At 47.6% G+C, this 17,302-nt stretch overlaps 1 protein-coding gene across 1 annotated transcript in view; it reads left to right on the forward strand.

Annotated features, from left to right (window-relative positions):
• Window positions 1–17,302, forward strand: part of MAP1S (microtubule associated protein 1S) — a 100,008-nt gene that overhangs the window by 46,974 nt on the left and 35,732 nt on the right. The window contains exon 6 of the mRNA XM_069218694.1: window positions 9,213–9,457. Within this exon, the coding sequence (XP_069074795.1) occupies window positions 9,213–9,457 (245 nt within the window). The remainder of the gene's footprint in view (window positions 1–9,212; window positions 9,458–17,302) is intronic.

Genomic DNA, 17,302 nt, shown 5'->3' on the forward strand with positions numbered 1-17,302 from the left:
CCTGGCAACAGGGCCCTTGGTACCAGGGGTACCAGTTACAAGGGACTTACCTGGATGCCAGGGTATGCCAATTGTGGAGACAAAGGTACAGTTTTAGGGAAAGAACACTGGTGCTGGGGCCTGGTTAGCAGGCCTCAGCACACTTTCAAATCATAACTTGACATCAGCAAAGGCAAAAAGTCAGGGGGTAACCATGCCAAGGAGGCATTTCCTTACATCAAGCCATCATGGTATAAGTTTGATAACTATGCTTTCAGAAGTCCCTGTTTCAATGACTTTGTTGCACCACTTCACCGGAATGCTTCAGATGGTTGGCAATGTCCTGGACACCGGGAGCCTTCTCATGCCCTTCAGACAGTCTCCACCGGATAATGCAGGCTGTAAGGGAATAATGGCATAAACAACCCTGCAGAATGGTCCTACGAAGGAAGGGCACGATTAGCTGATGGATGGCAGGCAGCAGTGCCTTTGCTGCTTCAGAGTTTGGTATTCACCCTAAATGCCACCAAGTCCTACCTCCACCCTAGATAGATCAGTCTTTCTGGGTTCATTGCCAAACCGAGTAATAGGGAAAGCCAGACCCAGCCAGCAATGGCGCTCCAGTAGCTGCCGGCCCAGTCATCAACTCCTGGTCAAAACCATGATGATCCTCCTGGAAAGATGGCCTTGTGCGTCTGTTGTACCCCATACCAGGCTCGATTTTCACCCCACCCTACAAGAGTGCCTCAGTAGGCAATGCTCACAGTTCAGGCCAGTACTTGCTGCTCTCTGCATTGGTAGAACAGCAACAACTTGTTGCTGAGCAGTCCTTTCTCAGATCCTATTCTGCAGGTGACCATTACCATGGAAGTCTCTTCCAGGCTGGGACACGCATCTCTCCTCCATGACCATGGACTGCGCAACGCACAGGCCTCCATATCAGCTACTTAAAATTGCTGGCTATATGCCTAGCCCCCAAAGCCTTCTTTGAGATCATTCAAGGGAATGTAGTTATCAGCAAGACTGACGGATTGACAGCCATGTGCTGGCTACAGAAACAGGGCAGCACGCGTGCTCTCTAGTCAACAACTTTGCAGACCTGCTCAGAAGAATGCATCGACAGGTCCACAAGCGGTAACTCCACCACTTGTCCTACAAAAGTACTTCCAGCATTAGGGCACCCGACAAATACACCTGTTTGAGCATTTTGAATTTTCAGGATGGCAAACTCCACTGCCAGATGCTTAGTCCTCCCATATGTGGGGCTAAACATGAGCCATCTGATGCTAATCCTGGTGGCTCCCTCTTGCACCACGCATACTTGGTACTTCATGCTCATCCTGGAGATATCCCCTCCGTCCGGAGGTCTTCAAACTGGGGGGCCTCAAGTGATCCCAGGGGGGGCACCAGAGTCTGGCCAAAAGAAGTATTCTGCAGATAACAGGCCTTAGTTTTAAGCAGAAGCATGTTATTGCATTTTTTAAAAAGGTATCCATACTTAACTGCAATGTTTAAATAGGTATAGACCTATTTAAACATTGCAATCTTTAACAAATAATTGAGAAATTCTGAGGGGGGCCCAATGATTTTTATTTTTCTAGTTGAGGGGAGGGGGGCGGTGGGTGCGGCACTAAAGTTTGGAGACCACTGCCTCCGTCCTTTTGAGGAGCTGCCACTCGGAACCTTCTCAGACAAAGAGAAAGCCAGATGAAAACACCAGGACTGCAGATAGCTCAACCTAGCAATCTAGTGTTTAGGTCCAAGAGTTGGCTACCTAAATCTCCTGAATTCATGACCGTTTTGTGGGCAGCGCATAGGACCATCATACAGGCCTGTAATGCGGCAGAGTAGTAAAGGTTTGTCCTCTACTACATTTTCAAAAACCAGGACCCCCTAAAGGCTGTTTGGGGCACCATCTGCGGTCTTAGACACCTGCAGAAGTCCTGCATCGCCTATACTTAACTGCTGAATCAATCTACGTGCAAAACCTGAGCCATTGGTTGCTCTTTGGAATCCTAGCGGTCAAGGGTTTCATGAAAGGTCTTAAGAGGGTCACACCTTCTGAAATACCTCCTCCATCTTTTGGGACCATGTCCTCGCGAGGCTCATTCATAGAGCCACCCTTCGTACCCTCATACTTCTCTTTGGAGAGGGTGGCTTTCTTAGTGGCCATAACTTCCGTGCGAAGCATTAGCAAACTGCATGCTCTCCCCTGGAAAGATTCATTTATTCACTCACTCACTCACTCCTGTTCTCCGGACCAGTCCTAAGTTTCTCCCCGTGATATCACCTTTTCACCCCAATCAAGCCAGAGAGCCTCAGCCTTCTTTCCGCATTTGGATTCAGTAGCAGGAACTGCTCCACCCACGCGAGATGTTAGGAGCTCTTGTGTATTACGTTGCTGGGATAAAGCCCCTTAGTAGTCTGACCAGCTATTTATATTCCCAAAATCCTACAACGATCACCTCATTTCAAAGCATGGTGTATACCAAGATAGGGTAGTCGAGCCTCCAAACTTGTTACCACAAAGCAAAGAGTTAGTCTACCGCCCCCAGAGACAACCATGGCATTCTTGGAGGACATTCTGCTTAGCTGTCTGCAAAGCAGCATCTAGGCCAGCACCGCACACTTTACCGGGCTTTGTGTGCACATATAGGCCCGCCAGCAGGCCAGGGGTCGCCAGACGTCTGCGTGTGCATCACTTACTTACTAGCCACGCTTAAGGTGGGCAGTGCTGTACGGAGCTTGCGTATTTACAGCCACGCATGCCGTGAATGGAGAATGTTGCCTTCTCCGTAAGCACCGGTTTGTAGTCTGTTGCCTTGAGGATTGACATGCACCCCCCACCTCCCCTGAAGCTTGTAATGACGGCACATCTCTTCTGCATTCTTCTCAATACACGTGGTGTCAGGCTAACCTTGCTCGACACTCCACGCACATTCCCATCTGCTGTGCAAAGGAACAATCTAAGATGGAGTGGGTGCCCAGGCCCCTGGTGGCTCGAAGGTGGAATCCGCACGTTTGCTACTTTGGAGAAAAGCAGCTTGCAAGTGTCCGAGCCCACCAGTAGATGGCAGCAGTATGTAGAGCACAAGAATGAACCGCACTACATGATATAAACAGATGCTTACAGGGTAAGTAACATTTTCCTTTGTTTTTTTTTGTTTTTTTTTCTTTTTTTTTTCTTGTAAGCTTGGGCAAGGAGATGTTCTCATGTAATCACCTAGCTTAGCCACTTAGTGGAAAAACGCTCTAACCGCCGGAGAAGCGTTAGCGGTTTCATTGCTGTCAACAGTGGCTTTTCTTTTCTTCCCCAAATTAATTATTATAATACTTATGTTTTATTTTCTGTTATATAAAAAAAAAGAGAAAACGGAGCAGAACTTGCTTACAAGTGGGGTACACATCAGTTTACATGAAGGTACGTCGGTGCGTGAGCACAATATTGCATCATTCTGGCTCATGAATGCATGTCACACCAGAGATTGCCACAATAGCAGGCCTGCAAAAAGAACATTAACCAGCTCACAACAGGTACAGGGTTACAGATGGTTGTCTAAGCTGCTCATGCGTGCAGTACAGTGGCCAACCAGTCCATCACTCAAGTGGATGGCTCTCGATACCCCGAGCTAATGATCGGTCTCAGAAGGTACCTTTTTTAAGGGCCAAAGTGTCCCTGGGATGTAAAGAGGCTGACAGAAATTTGTGGTCCCCCCCCCCCTCCCACCCCCACCAAGCTGCACATTTTAATACAGACTGTCTCTAAGCCAATTTTCAAATTCAGTTAGAGGTACGCACCCCCAGTGTGGCCCTGTCCAGCTTTATTTTATATTGTGAACTGATTAATTTCGGTGTTATACACTTCTATGGGGCTCACTTATTATCCCCGATTAGGATGGTTAATTTCCACAATTTCGAAGTAGAGCCTCTCATTTAAAGCGGAATCCAATGTTTAGATTTCACGTACTCTTGTATTCATTTCCAGTAGAATGTGTGCATCGAATAACCAACTCGTTGATGCATTTCAGGAAAACAGTACTATGTATGAATGGACGGCGCGCATAATTCCTTGTTGTGTAATGTGTGGCCCCTTACTCATCTCCTACAATCTCTATTCCACATGTGGCAGCGTAAGCCTCACTGGAAAAGTAATTGTAATTGGAGCTCAAACCTATACTGAAAGCGTCCACGTCCTGCGATGTGTGTTTACTTGCACACGCTACCGTCAGCGCCACAGCAGAACCGCTGTGGCATATTGATTCTTCACGCAGGTCCCGTGGCCTACATGACCATCAGACCTGTCTGCTACTTTACCTGACCAGGTAAAACCCTGGGCTTCAGCTTAAAGTGCCTTCGGTACTCCCAGCTGCTAAGATCATGTCTCCCTTGTGTGCCACTGTAAGGGAGCTGTGTAGAGTACTTGCCTTCGGTCCTCAGCCCAGTATAGTTTTGGCTCACCCCCTCCACAGCTGACTTGTGTAGTAGAGGGTCAGGCTGATGCCCTCTCCTTGAGAGGTGGATCACCTATGAGGCATCTCCTCAAAGTTACAAAAACATTATAAATATGCTACATATCAGTTATGAAGGGTGAAAAAACACACAAAAGAAGAAAAAAAATACTCTGATGCCCCTTTCCATAGACTGCTAATGAAGCACCTTATGTGGGGCTCATCAAGGAAGAGCGGTACGAACAGCAACTGAGACCTACAGGTTTATGTCCCACGCAGGAGATTAGTGTTACAAGTAATGAGCGACTTGGTAATCCCCAACGCAGATAGTACCAAAGCCTGCCTGATGGGCGTAAGTAATGCTGCTGGGGGCTGAGGAGGTCTGAGAGGCACAAGAAACCCAAAGGTATATCTCCCAGTCAGATTAGTGCTCTGAGTAGTGGGGACTCTGATCTTTGAGGCAGATTGTGCTGTCACAGATGGGCTGAGTAGTTGGGCAGTGATCTGGAGCCTGTCTAATGCATTAGCCTGAAAGAGCTGAGAGTAGCTTGTAGTGAGTGAGTAGCTTGTAGTGAGTGCTCTACAGAATGTTCTGTTTATCACTTTGGTCAACAGCAGATCCGGGCTCTTTGTATTGCAGCCCTGCAAGGCGCTGTTAAAGAACATGCAACATCAGTGTTACGCTGTAATGCTTTATTGGCTTGATTGAATGCACACTGATCGACAAAACCTGATCCTTCTCCAAAAATTCCAGGGACAGAAATGTCCCACTCTTGGAACACTTAAGTAATGTGCGTGATGTTGACTAGATCTTCATGGCACTGTTCTCACCTAAGCTGTGCAGTAGGTCTGGAATTCCACATGGAGGAGTACCTCACCTGCTGTTGCCAATTAAGACCAGTCTTGGCCAGTGGCGATGGCAGCCGGCGAAGGATTGGCTTTTGCCCGGTTTTGCCGATTGGGCCAACCACGTCTCATACTTGAACCCACAACTTTTGCACCTTGCAGGAGTCTCTTTGCTGCTCATAACCTGCTTAGGAAGTCCTTGGGTGTCACTTCATATAATCATTAACACTTAAGCTTTAAGTCGCAGGACTTGCCTGGGCCTTTGGTTTTGTAAAGTTGCAAATGTCATCTTTGCTGCAAGAATGTGACATTCCTCCTTCTGGTGGTTGACATTGTAGATGAAACGTCAGGCGACTCCAGGTACTATTAAGCTGGGCGGCCATCTTCGAAAGTTACCTCTGACTTGAAGTGCTTTCATTACCTTGTGGCTTCTTTTGTTAAATCTTTTTCAGAGATCAACCTTCCCCTGCTATGGGCTTAAGAAGGATGCAAGGAATTAAATAATATTGTCCAATATATAAACCAAGCCTTCTCCCACTTGCAGAGCTCCAGAGTGCTTTAATTATTGCTAAAATAAGATATGGGGTTTAGTTGGTACTCCTGGCCTTGGGTATGCTTGGTCCTCATGCCAGAGATAAATGACCCGTCTGCAAGTTTACAGCTTTTGCTGGCGCCCACTGTCTTTGGATAAACTCTGTTGTGATAGGCGGCTTCTAGTTTTGGCGGTCTGCACACTTACCCTGTTAATCCATATGAAAAGCTGGAGTACCTCCTCGTTTGAGAAACGTTCTTCCTGAGTCCAAAACATTCATACATTTTATAGCCACATCTTTGACACCAAAGGTTCTCCTTTGCCATGCCAAAACAACGTCCAGGTTTTGCGGAGGTGCAGTATTTCTTGGGTTACTTGCTGTAGAGTTCGCCATAAAGTCTGTTGCCTGAGTTTCTAATACTGTTACTTATTGCCAACAGGCGAAATGGCTACTTTTTCATCCTAGACAGCTTCAGGTAATCTTGGAGTGTTGCAAGGCAGTCAGGTTTATATCCTGGATGTGTTCACTGATGAGCAACGTTGGTGCTTAAAGGCTGTTCTTCCACAGTTTGAAATGGAGAAAAGCAACTGCTGTTGACACCTAAGACTGAAGGCTACACAATCTACAAATGATATTCAAAACATTTCATAAAAGCAAGCAAAAGGGCTTGGGGAAATAGTAGCAGTCTTCAAACTCTTACAGAGCTTGGCAGAAGTAATGCAGGTTAATAACATAATCCAGAACTGAACATGTTAAAGTATTTAGAATTTCCGATTTAAGATGATTTAGACTGTAAAATATAAAGGAGTGCATGTTGATTGCACAGTTTGACCAGAATGTTTATATGGCCACTTCTGGAGTCCGGGAATGCAACCTTTCTTTTCATTGATTTTAAGAGTACAGTGGGCATTTGTGTAGGATGCTTCTAATATCCCTAAATTAGCTGATCCCTTTCTCGGGAGTGCATCATCCTGCTCCTATTTTCTGGTACATTTATCCTTTTTTTCTCCTTCAAGATTGGTGCCTAGGGCCTGCTTCCTTGTGCTAATCACAGCTGTCAGTTCCTTCTTTTGCTGTCATGATTTTTCCCTTCATACCCCGCTGCATGTAGCTGGCGGCATCATTGGCTTGCAGGCGATTCGTTTTTCTGTGAAACCGCCAACCCCTGCTCAATGCGGAGTTTTTACCAGTTTGGGCACAGCAATGGAAGATCATTAATGTAAACAGTTGACACCCAAATCCATGCGGAGCCTCAAAACCTAGGGTAGGGGCGAGTATTACATGTCATGACACCTTCAAGGCTAGAAGAAGATCTGACTGTTTTCTCCAGTCCTGTTTGGTCCTTTTGTTGGTTGTATTCTGGCCACTTTATAGCACACACTGATACTTCATTCAGGAACTTTGCCTTGTATCACTACTTGTCTGCATTCAGTTCACTCTTGAACACTTCTTTGAGATGTTTTCCTTGCTCCCCATTCCCCTGATTCCCTCTTGCAGAGAACTTTACTACCCCCTTTTGTCTTTCGTTCCTCTAGTCTCCCAGAGTGCTTTTGTCACCATTGTTATGTTTCTACGCTCCTTCTGCCATACATTGGGTTTTTATAGCCAACCTCATGCTCTAGTCCATTCATCCGTTGCATCCCTCAGTGCCTTTGTTTCTGCCCGACTTATTTTAGCTTTTGCCGGAAGCTTGTTTTCTCTCTCAGCACTACTTTCCAGAAGCTTGTGGTGGCTGGAGGGAAGGATGTGAGCAGAAGGTGTTTTTTTTAACAGTAGGAAAAGCATGGTCCATGGGAGTCTCTTCTACCGGTACTGATGGGAAGAATTAAACATCTTCTCTAACCATGCCCTTCCAGCGGGGTTGCAGGAGTGAGAGTGAGCATGCTCCTTCAATGGCCATAAGGACTACTGCATTCTCTTAAGTATGCTGCGGCGGTGTTCTGCATTGTGGCCTGCGGAAGGACATAAACCCAATGCTCCAGACTGTCCTTTAGATGGATGGCGACCCCACAGGGCCTGCATGAGAGTCTGGGCACTTGTGATCTTGAAAGCTCAGTTACCAAGCTAACGTTTTCCCTCCAGAACCTCTGAAACTTCAAAATATTGTCCTCTGTGTTGTAAATGTTGCCAAATATAGACAAGCCCAAAAATCTGTAGCTCCTCTCACCTGTGACCCTCTTTCCAATGCAGACTAGCTGAAAGCACTACACACACCTCTGGGAAGGCGAGGTGTTACTGGGTTCCAGAGTGGTATGAAGTGTGAGATACTGAGGCTTAGTACTGGAGAGACTTCAGCAAAATACACCTCTATTCTATAAAAATCTCAGTGGTTGGCTGCTCTGGTGAAGTAACACCTGAGCTGCAGGATGTGCGGTTCGTGGAAACGTATTCCTCTCGGGAGACTCGGACGATCCGGCTTCCTCCTGGTCCAGCAGAAATCTAGTCTTTTCCTGAACTTGTTGAATGTAGTGGGAGGGCTGAGGGCATTGGTGGCATTTCATGGGCATAGTCCTTTGTATGTGAATGTCCATGGACAGGGATTGGAGGAGCTGCCAAAGCTCTCTGCACACTGCAGAACTAAAACTGTAGTGCAAAGTGATTTTAGCACTGCTGGATCACTGAAAGAACTCCAGTCATTCTCGGACAACAAGTGAAGAGCTGAATTTTGAGGTGGTGTGAATGAGATTCGTGTCCGATCACTTCTCCCAGCTTGTCTATTGAAGACCACAAGATTCTGTCTTCTAACTTTTGAAGGGTTCATGGAGTTGATCAAATAGTAACATGAGGAAGGCTGGGAAGGGTGAATCCAGTGCTGCCCTGAAGCACTCTTGTTTGAAAGGATAGGTCCTTCCCTTAAAGGAGTTCATGGTCTCCTTTGCCCTGCCATGTCTTCATTTGTAATGAACAATCCCTGAACTTCTGTCGCATTCTGCAATCTTAGATTTAATATATTTACTAGTATAAATGATTGATTCCTATGTTGTACTAAATAAGTCAGACTACTGTTGCCTGTTCGTTTTGGGAGGTTTACAGTTGTAGGGATGTATTGTCTTGCCATGTATGTTCTAGATGGTGCAGTGTTTCAAGATTGTTTCTCAGTCTTCATGTTTGGCTGTGGAGGTGGATGAGATGTGCCAAGGTGTTGCAGAAAATTGACCTTTTGTCATTTGTGCGTTGTACAGTATAAATTAAGATATGTTTGGTTTGGGGGATTGTTATTGGATAAAGTGGGTAGTTTGTGATGTGTTCAGTGCAGAAGAACTCCTAACACACTGTGTCTAGAGTGATCTTGAAAATATCTTCCTGGAGCTCTGGCCAGTGCTTAGGACGTCTAGTGGTTTGTCACCAGTGCTACTGTGTTCTTTTGTCTTGTTTCAGTTGTTTAACTGCTTGTGACCGCTTTCAGCTTCCTCTACTTCTGCCAGCAAGTCAGCGGTGCCTTCCAGCCCACCCCCGGGACCACCTGTGTATGTGGATCTGGCCTACATCCCCAGTGGGTTTAGCATCAAGACTGTGCAAGAGGAGTTCTTCAGGAGAGTTCGGTCTTCCTCCTATGTTATCAGTGGAGACGACCAGCTGAAGGAAAGTGCTACGCGACCTCTCCTCGATGCGCTGCTTGCGGCCAAGGGACATTGGGGCCTGGAGATGCACGTGAGTTCTCCCAGATGGTACACTAGACTTTTGTGACTGTGCAGTCATGGCCGTTTCACCCTCTTTTGAATAAGCAGTTAACAGCTTTAGTTTTAGTTTCTGAGTTGTAGATTTCATAAACCAATTGTTGCATCAACGTAAGCTTATCCTGGACTTTTCTAAAGAATGCCCGGGTAACCGCTAATAGGAGGGTGTAGCTTCCAGGAAGCAGACTGGTAGGAGAGTTGGCCACTCCAAATTCTTTTAGCAGTAAACTGCCCCTTTATCTAATTTTACATGACAACTGTAGGTGTGCCTCAAAAGGAAGCTTTCATTCTCCATAGGCCGTTGGAAGACATGTGTAGAGCTGCAACATGGTGTTATTTGCTCATTGTTTTGATGCACTGTTGCAAGTGCCGGCCGTCATGCACGGGTGTCAAAAGCAAATGCTGCTTCGCCTATTTCAGACATGACAACCCCATTCTCAAACACTCTCTAACCTTGGTGGCTGAAATCATATCACTTGGTATTGAATGCATGTGCCCACTACCCCAAGAGGCTAAATGTTGATTTTTATGCTGCATATTTAAACCGAACTACTCAACAATGCAAATGCAACTGCAGGGTCTGACAGTGGTTATTGTTTCAGACTGGGACAGCTTGATATATGTTCGATGGCATGTGTACCTGCAGATACACATGCTGTGCATTAGTCCACCATCTACTGTTGGGCTCAGAGTGTTACAAGTTGTTTTTCTTCGAAGAAGTGTTTTTTGAGTCACAGGATCGAGTGACTCCTCCTCTTCGGTTCTATTGCGCTTGGGTATCGACTCCATTGTTTGTTTTCTTTCCGCCGTCTGGTTCGGATGGGTTTCCTCTTGCTCCGAGATTTCGATTCAGAAAACTTTGTAAAACTTTAATTTTTTTCCGTTGGTATTATATAGATCGGGTTAATATTCTTCCATCGACAAAGCAGTACTGTCGGGAAAACAACTTTGTTCGCCCTTTGGGGTGCACGTGCCCAATTCGGGCTGACTGCGTGGAAAGCCTCATGGCTCGGACTCCATTCCGATTCTGTCCTCGGTGCCACGCGAAGTACCTGTACAGACCAGCATCTGGTTTGCAACCTCTGCCTTTCCTCAGACCATCGGGAGGAAAACTGCGAGGCCTGTTGACCCTTCCGATCGAAAAAGACTCAGGGACCGAAGAGCAAGAAGGCTCGAAATGGCATAGAGGAGCGGGGAACATCTCAACATAGAAGGGGAAGAATTGATGCCGACAGCAGTCTCCGTTCGAGATTGAGTCTGAGCAGGAATCGGAGGAAGACAGACCAGTCACAGCCGGACAATATGTGAGTACGTCTGCCCCCTTCACCCTCCCAAAAGAAAAAACAAAAGGCCTTGGGTACGCCACTGCCGGAAGGCCATGGCTCGGCCTGAAAAAATGACTGTTTGTGACTGACCTCCCAGCTCGGCACTAAAAAAGGCCACTTGTAAAGAAATGGCTCCCTGTTGCAGTTACCCCCCACTTTTTGCCTGATACTGATGCTGACTTGACTGAGAAGTGTGCTGGGACCCTGCTAACCAGGCCCCAGCACCAGTGTTCTTTCACCTAAAATGTACCATTGTTTCCACAATTGGCACAACCCTGGCACCTAGGTAAGTCCCTTGTAACTGGTACCCCTGGTACCAACGGCCCTGATGCCAGGGAAGGTCTCTAAGGGCTGCAGCATGTCTTATGCCACCCTAGGGACCCCTCACTCAGCACAGACACACTGCTTGCCAGCTTGTGTGTGCTGATGGGGAGAAAATGACTAAGTCGACATGGCACTCCCCTCAGGGTGCCATGCCAACCTCCCACTGCCTGTGGCATAGGTAAGTCACCCCTCTAGTAGGCCTTACAGCCCTAAGGCAGGGTGCACTATACCACAGGTGAGGGCATAGGTGCATGAGCACTATGCCCCTACAGTGTCTAAGCAAAACCTTAGACATTGTAAGTGCAGGGTAGCCATAAGAGTATATGGGCTGGGAGTCTGTCAAAAACGAACTCCACAGCTCCATAATGGCTACACTGAATACTGGGAAGTTTAGTATCAAACTTCTCAGAATAATAAACCCACACTGATGCCAGTGTTGGATTTATTAAAAAATGCACACAGAGGGCATCTTAGAGATACCCCCTGTATTTTACCCAATTGTTCAGTGCAGGACTGACTGGTCTGTGCCAGCCTGTTGCTGAGAGACGAGTGTCTGACCTCATGCGGTGAGAGCCTTTGTGCTCTCTGAGGACAGAAACAAAGCCTGCTCTGGGTGGAGGTGCTTCACACCTCCCCCCTGCAGGAACTGTAACACCTAGCAGTGAGCTTCAAAGGCTCAAGCTTCGTGTTACAATGCCCCAGGGCACTCCAGCTAGTGGAGTTGCCCGCCTCCTGGACCCAGCCCCCACTTTTGGCGGCAAGTCCAGGAGAGATAATGAGAAAAACAAGGAGGAGTCACTGGCCAGTCAGGACAGCCCCTAAGGTGTCCTGAGCTGAGGTGACTCTGACTTTTAGAAATCCTCCATCTTGTAGAAGGAGGATTCCCCCAATAGGATTAGGGATGTGACCCCCTCCCCTTGGGAGGAGGCACAAAGAGGGTGTACCCACCCTCAGGGCTAGTAGCCATTGGCTACTAACCCCCCAGACCTAAACACGCCCTTAAATTTAGTATTTAAGGGCTACCCTGAACCCTAGAAAATTAGATTCCTGCAACTACAAGAAGAAGGACTGCCTAGCTGAAAAACCCCTGCAGAGGAAGACCAGAAGACGACAACTGCCTTGGCTCCAGAAACTCACCGGCCTGTCTCCTGCCTTCCAAAGATCCTGCTCCAGCGACGCCTTCCGAAGGGACCAGCGACCTCGACATCCTCTGAGGACTGCCCCTGCTTCGAAAAGACAAGAAACTCCCGAGGACAGCGGACCTGCTCCAAGAAAAGCTGCAACTTTGTTTCCAGCAGCTTTAAAGAACCCTGCAAGCTCCCCGCAAAAGGCGTGAGACTTGCAACACTGCACCCGGCGACCCCGACTCGGCTGGTGGCGATCCAACACCTCAGGAGGGACCCCAGGACTACTCTAAGTCTGTGAGTACAAAAACCTGTCCCCCCTGAGCCCCCACAGCGCCGCCTGCAGAGGGAATCCCGAGGCTTCCCCTGACCGCGACTCTTTGAATCCTAAGTCCCGACACCTGGGAGAGACCCTGCACCCGCAGCCCCCAGGACCTGAAGGACCGGACTTTCACTGGAGGAGTGACCCCCAGGAGTCCCTCTCCCTTGCCCAAGTGGAGGTTTCCCCGAGGAACCCCCCCCTTGCCTGCCTGCAGCGCTGAAGAGATCCCTAGATCTCCCATTGACTTCCATTACAAACCCGACGCTTGTTTCTACACTGCACCCGGCCGCCCCCGCGCTGCTGAGGGTGAAATTTCTGTGTGGACTTGTGTCCCCCCCGGTGCCCTACAAAACCCCCCTGGTCTGCCCTCCGAAGACGCGGGTACTTACCTGCAAGCAGACCGGAACCGGGGCACCCCCTTCTCTCCATTCTAGCCTATGTGTTTTGGGCACCACTTTGAACTCTGCACCTGACCGGCCCTGAGCTGCTGGTGTGGTGACTTTGGGGTTGCTCTGAACCCCCAACGGTGGGCTACCTTGGACCAAGAACTGAACCCTGTAAGTGTCTTACTTACCTGGTAAAATTAACAAATACTTACCTCCCCTAGGAACTGTGAAAATTGCACTAAGTGTCCACTTTTAAAACAGCTATTTGTGAATAACTTGAAAAGTATACATGCAATTTTGATGATTTGAAGTTCCTAAAGTACTTACCTGCAATACCTTTCGAATGAGCTATTACATGTAGAATTTGAACCTGTGGTTCTTAAAATAAACTAAGAAAAGATATTTTTCTATATAAAAACCTATTGGCTGGATTTGTCTCTGAGTGTGTGTACCTCATTTATTGTCTATGTGTATGTACAACAAATGCTTAACACTACTCCTTAGATAAGCCTACTGCTCGACCACACTACCACAAAATAGAGCATTAGTATTATCTATTTTTACCACTATTTTACCTCTAAGGGGAACCCTTGGACTCTGTGCATGCTATTCCTTACTTTGAAATAGCACATACAGAGCCAACTTCCTACATTGGTGGATCAGCGGTGGGGTACAAGACTTTGCATTTGCTGGACTACTCAGCCAATACCTGATCACACGACAAATTCCAAAATTGTCATTAGAAATTGATTTTTGCAATTTGAAAAGTTTTCTAAATTCTTAAAAGTCCTGCTAGGGCCTTGTGTGTTAAGTCCCTGTTTAGCATTTCTTTTAGAGTTTAAAAGTTTTTAAAAAGTTTGAATTAGATTCTAGAACCAGTTGTAGATTCTTAAAAAGTATTCCAACTTTTAGAAGCAAAATGTCTAGCACAGATGTGACTGTGGTGGAACTCGACACCACACCTTACCTCCATCTTAAGATGAGGGAGCTAAGGTCACTCTGTAAAATAAAGAAAATAACAATGGGCCCCAAACCTACCAAAATACAGCTCCAGGAGCTTTTGGCAGAGTTTGAAAAGGCCAACCCCTCTGAGGGTGGCAACTCAGAGGAAGAGGATAGTGACTTGGAGGAAAATTCCCCCCTACCAGTCCTATCTAGGGAGAACAGGGTCCCTCAAACCCTGACTCCAAAAATAATAGTCAGAGATGCTGGTTCCCTCACAGGAGAGACCAACACCTCTGAAATCACTGAGGATAACTCCAGTGAAGATGACCCCCTGTTAGCCAGGATGGTCAAAAGATTGGCTTTGGAAAAGCAGCTCCTAGCCATAGAAAGGGAAAGAAAAGAGATGGGCCTAGGTCCCATCGATGGTGGCAGCAACTTAAATAGGGTCAGAGATTCTCCTGACATCCTAAAAATTCCCAAAGGGATTGTAACAAAATATGAAGATGGTGATGACATCACCAAATGGTTCACAGCTTTTGAGAGGGCTTGTGTAACCAGAAAAGTAAACAGATCTCACTGGGGTGCTCTCCTTTGGGAAATGTTCACAGGAAAGTGTAGGGATAGACTCCTCACACTCTCTAAAAAAGATGCAGAATCTTATGACCTCATGAAGGGTACCCTGATTGAGGGCTTTGGATTCTCCACTGAGGAGTATAGGATTAGATTCAGGGGGGCTCAAAAATCCTCGAGCCAGACCTGGGTTGATTATGTTGACTACTCAGTGAAAACACTGGATGGTTGGGTAACTGGAAATGAAGTGCATGACTATGTTGGGCTTTATAATTTGTTTATGAAAGAACACATTTTAAGTAACTGCTTCAATGAAAAGTTGCATCAGTATCTGGTAGACCTAGGTCCAATTTCTCCCCAAGAATTGGGAAAGAAGGCAGACCACTGGGTCAAGACTAGGGTAACCAAAACTTCCACTGGGGGTGACCAAAAGAAAGGGGTTACAAAGCCTCCCCAGGAGAAAGTGGGTGACACTAGAAACAAAGAAAAAGAGTCCTCTGTAGGCCCCCAAAAACCAGACCAGGTGGGTGGGCCCCGAGACACAACCCAAAACAAAGGTGGGTACCAGGGTAAGACCTGGGATGCCACTAAGGCATGGTGCCATAACTGTAAACAGACAGGGCACCACACCAAGGACACTTCTTGTCCCAAAAACAAACCCCCTAGCAAAATCCCAGGGGTGACCAGTGTAGCCATTGGGGATGACTCCTCAGATGAGGAGGTCTTCATAGCCTTCAACTGGAAAAAGGGCCCAACAGGTGAGTTGGAGATTCCAGAGGGAAGTAGACACTTCCACCACCTACTGGTGAATGGAATCCCAGCCACTGCCCTGAGAGACACTTGTGCCAGTCACACTATTGTGCATGACAGGCTGGTGTTCTCAAACCAGTACATCCCAGGTGAGATGGCCAGAGTAAGAGTTAGCCCAGACAGGGTCACTGATAGGCCTGTGGCTTTTGTGCCCATAGAAGTGGGTGGGACTTTTAGCTGGAGAAGGGTGGTAGTCAGTACAGACCTCCCCCTTGATTGTCTCCTTGGAAATGACTACCCAGAGGTTAGTCAGAGCCCAAGAGAGGAACTGGTCCAGTGCCAGTCCTCTCCCAAGGATTCTGGAGTGCCTGCCTCTGCAGTAAATGCAAGTAGGCCCCAGAAGAAAAAGAAAAGGAAACAGAGTAGGAAAGGTCGACAACCTTTAGCCAAGGTTCCAGCAAGCCAAGGAGATTCTGCTCCAGTAGGGGAGAACTCCAAAAGTGGCTCTGATAAAGTCCAACCTGACCCACAAGAAGTCCTGGCTAGTCAGGCAACTGCTAAGCCTGAGTGGGTGGCTCCTCAGCTAACAGAAGAAAGAGTGGAAGAAGGGTGTTTACTACAAGATGTGGTAACCCCCCACTCTAATACAGCAGACAGGCACCCTGAACCCAAAGAAGCCTGTAACTTAGCCCCTTCCCTTGTAGGTGAAGAGCTAAAGGTGTGGTTCTGGGCACTGATAGCTGTCAGTGGCCTCTGCTGGGTGTTAGCCTTTATGGCTGCACTATCCTTGGCATGGTGGTCTGACCCCATGCCAAATAGCAAGTTAGGCCCCCTGACCCTGTTGGTCATGGTGGGGTTACTCCAGCTCTGGGTAACCTCTTTGGGTAAGCTAGGGGTGACCCTGGCTAAGATAAGATTAGCAGAGGTGGATACCTCTAACCCCAAAATAGAGAGAATGGGTGAAGACATAAAAAGCACAGACAAGAGGCAGTTCAGACTAGGTCCTATCACTGTGGAAGTGGGTCAGTTCCCCAGAGGGAATGACCTGAACAGGAGGATGTAAGGCAGAGTAGGCCCTGCAACAAACCAGCCTATTTCCTCTACTCTTCCTCGCCTGACAGACTAGGAAGACTCTCCCACCTTTGGCTGAGTCTCCTGGCCTGTGGGCTGGGGGGGGCTTGTGTAAAGAAATGGCTCCCTGTTGCAGTTACCCCCCACTTTTTGCCTGATACTGATGCTGACTTGACTGAGAAGTGTGCTGGGACCCTGCTAACCAGGCCCCAGCACCAGTGTTCTTTCACCTAAAATGTACCATTGTTTCCACAATTGGCACAACCCTGGCACCTAGGTAAGTCCCTTGTAACTGGTACCCCTGGTACCAACGGCCCTGATGCCAGGGAAGGTCTCTAAGGGCTGCAGCATGTCTTATGCCACCCTAGGGACCCCTCACTCAGCACAGACACACTGCTTGCCAGCTTGTGTGTGCTGATGGGGAGAAAATGACTAAGTCGACATGGCACTCCCCTCAGGGTGCCATGCCAACCTCCCACTGCCTGTGGCATAGGTAAGTCACCCCTCTAGTAGGCCTTACAGCCCTAAGGCAGGGTGCACTATACCACAGGTGAGGGCATAGGTGCATGAGCACTATGCCCCTACAGTGTCTAAGCAAAACCTTAGACATTGTAAGTGCAGGGTAGCCATAAGAGTATATGGGCTGGGAGTCTGTCAAAAACGAACTCCACAGCTCCATAATGGCTACACTGAATACTGGGAAGTTTAGTATCAAACTTCTCAGAATAATAAACCCACACTGATGCCAGTGTTGGATTTATTAAAAAATGCACACAGAGGGCATCTTAGAGATACCCCCTGTATTTTACCCAATTGTTCAGTGCAGGACTGACTGGTCTGTGCCAGCCTGTTGCTGAGAGACGAGTGTCTGACCTCATGCGGTGAGAGCCTTTGTGCTCTCTGAGGACAGAAACAAAGCCTGCTCTGGGTGGAGGTGCTTCACACCTCCCCCCTGCAGGAACTGTAACACCTAGCAGTGAGCTTCAAAGGCTCAAGCTTCGT

This window comes from Pleurodeles waltl, chromosome 12, assembly GCF_031143425.1.
Source record: "Pleurodeles waltl isolate 20211129_DDA chromosome 12, aPleWal1.hap1.20221129, whole genome shotgun sequence".
Classification (NCBI taxonomy): Eukaryota; Metazoa; Chordata; class Amphibia; order Caudata; family Salamandridae; genus Pleurodeles; species Pleurodeles waltl.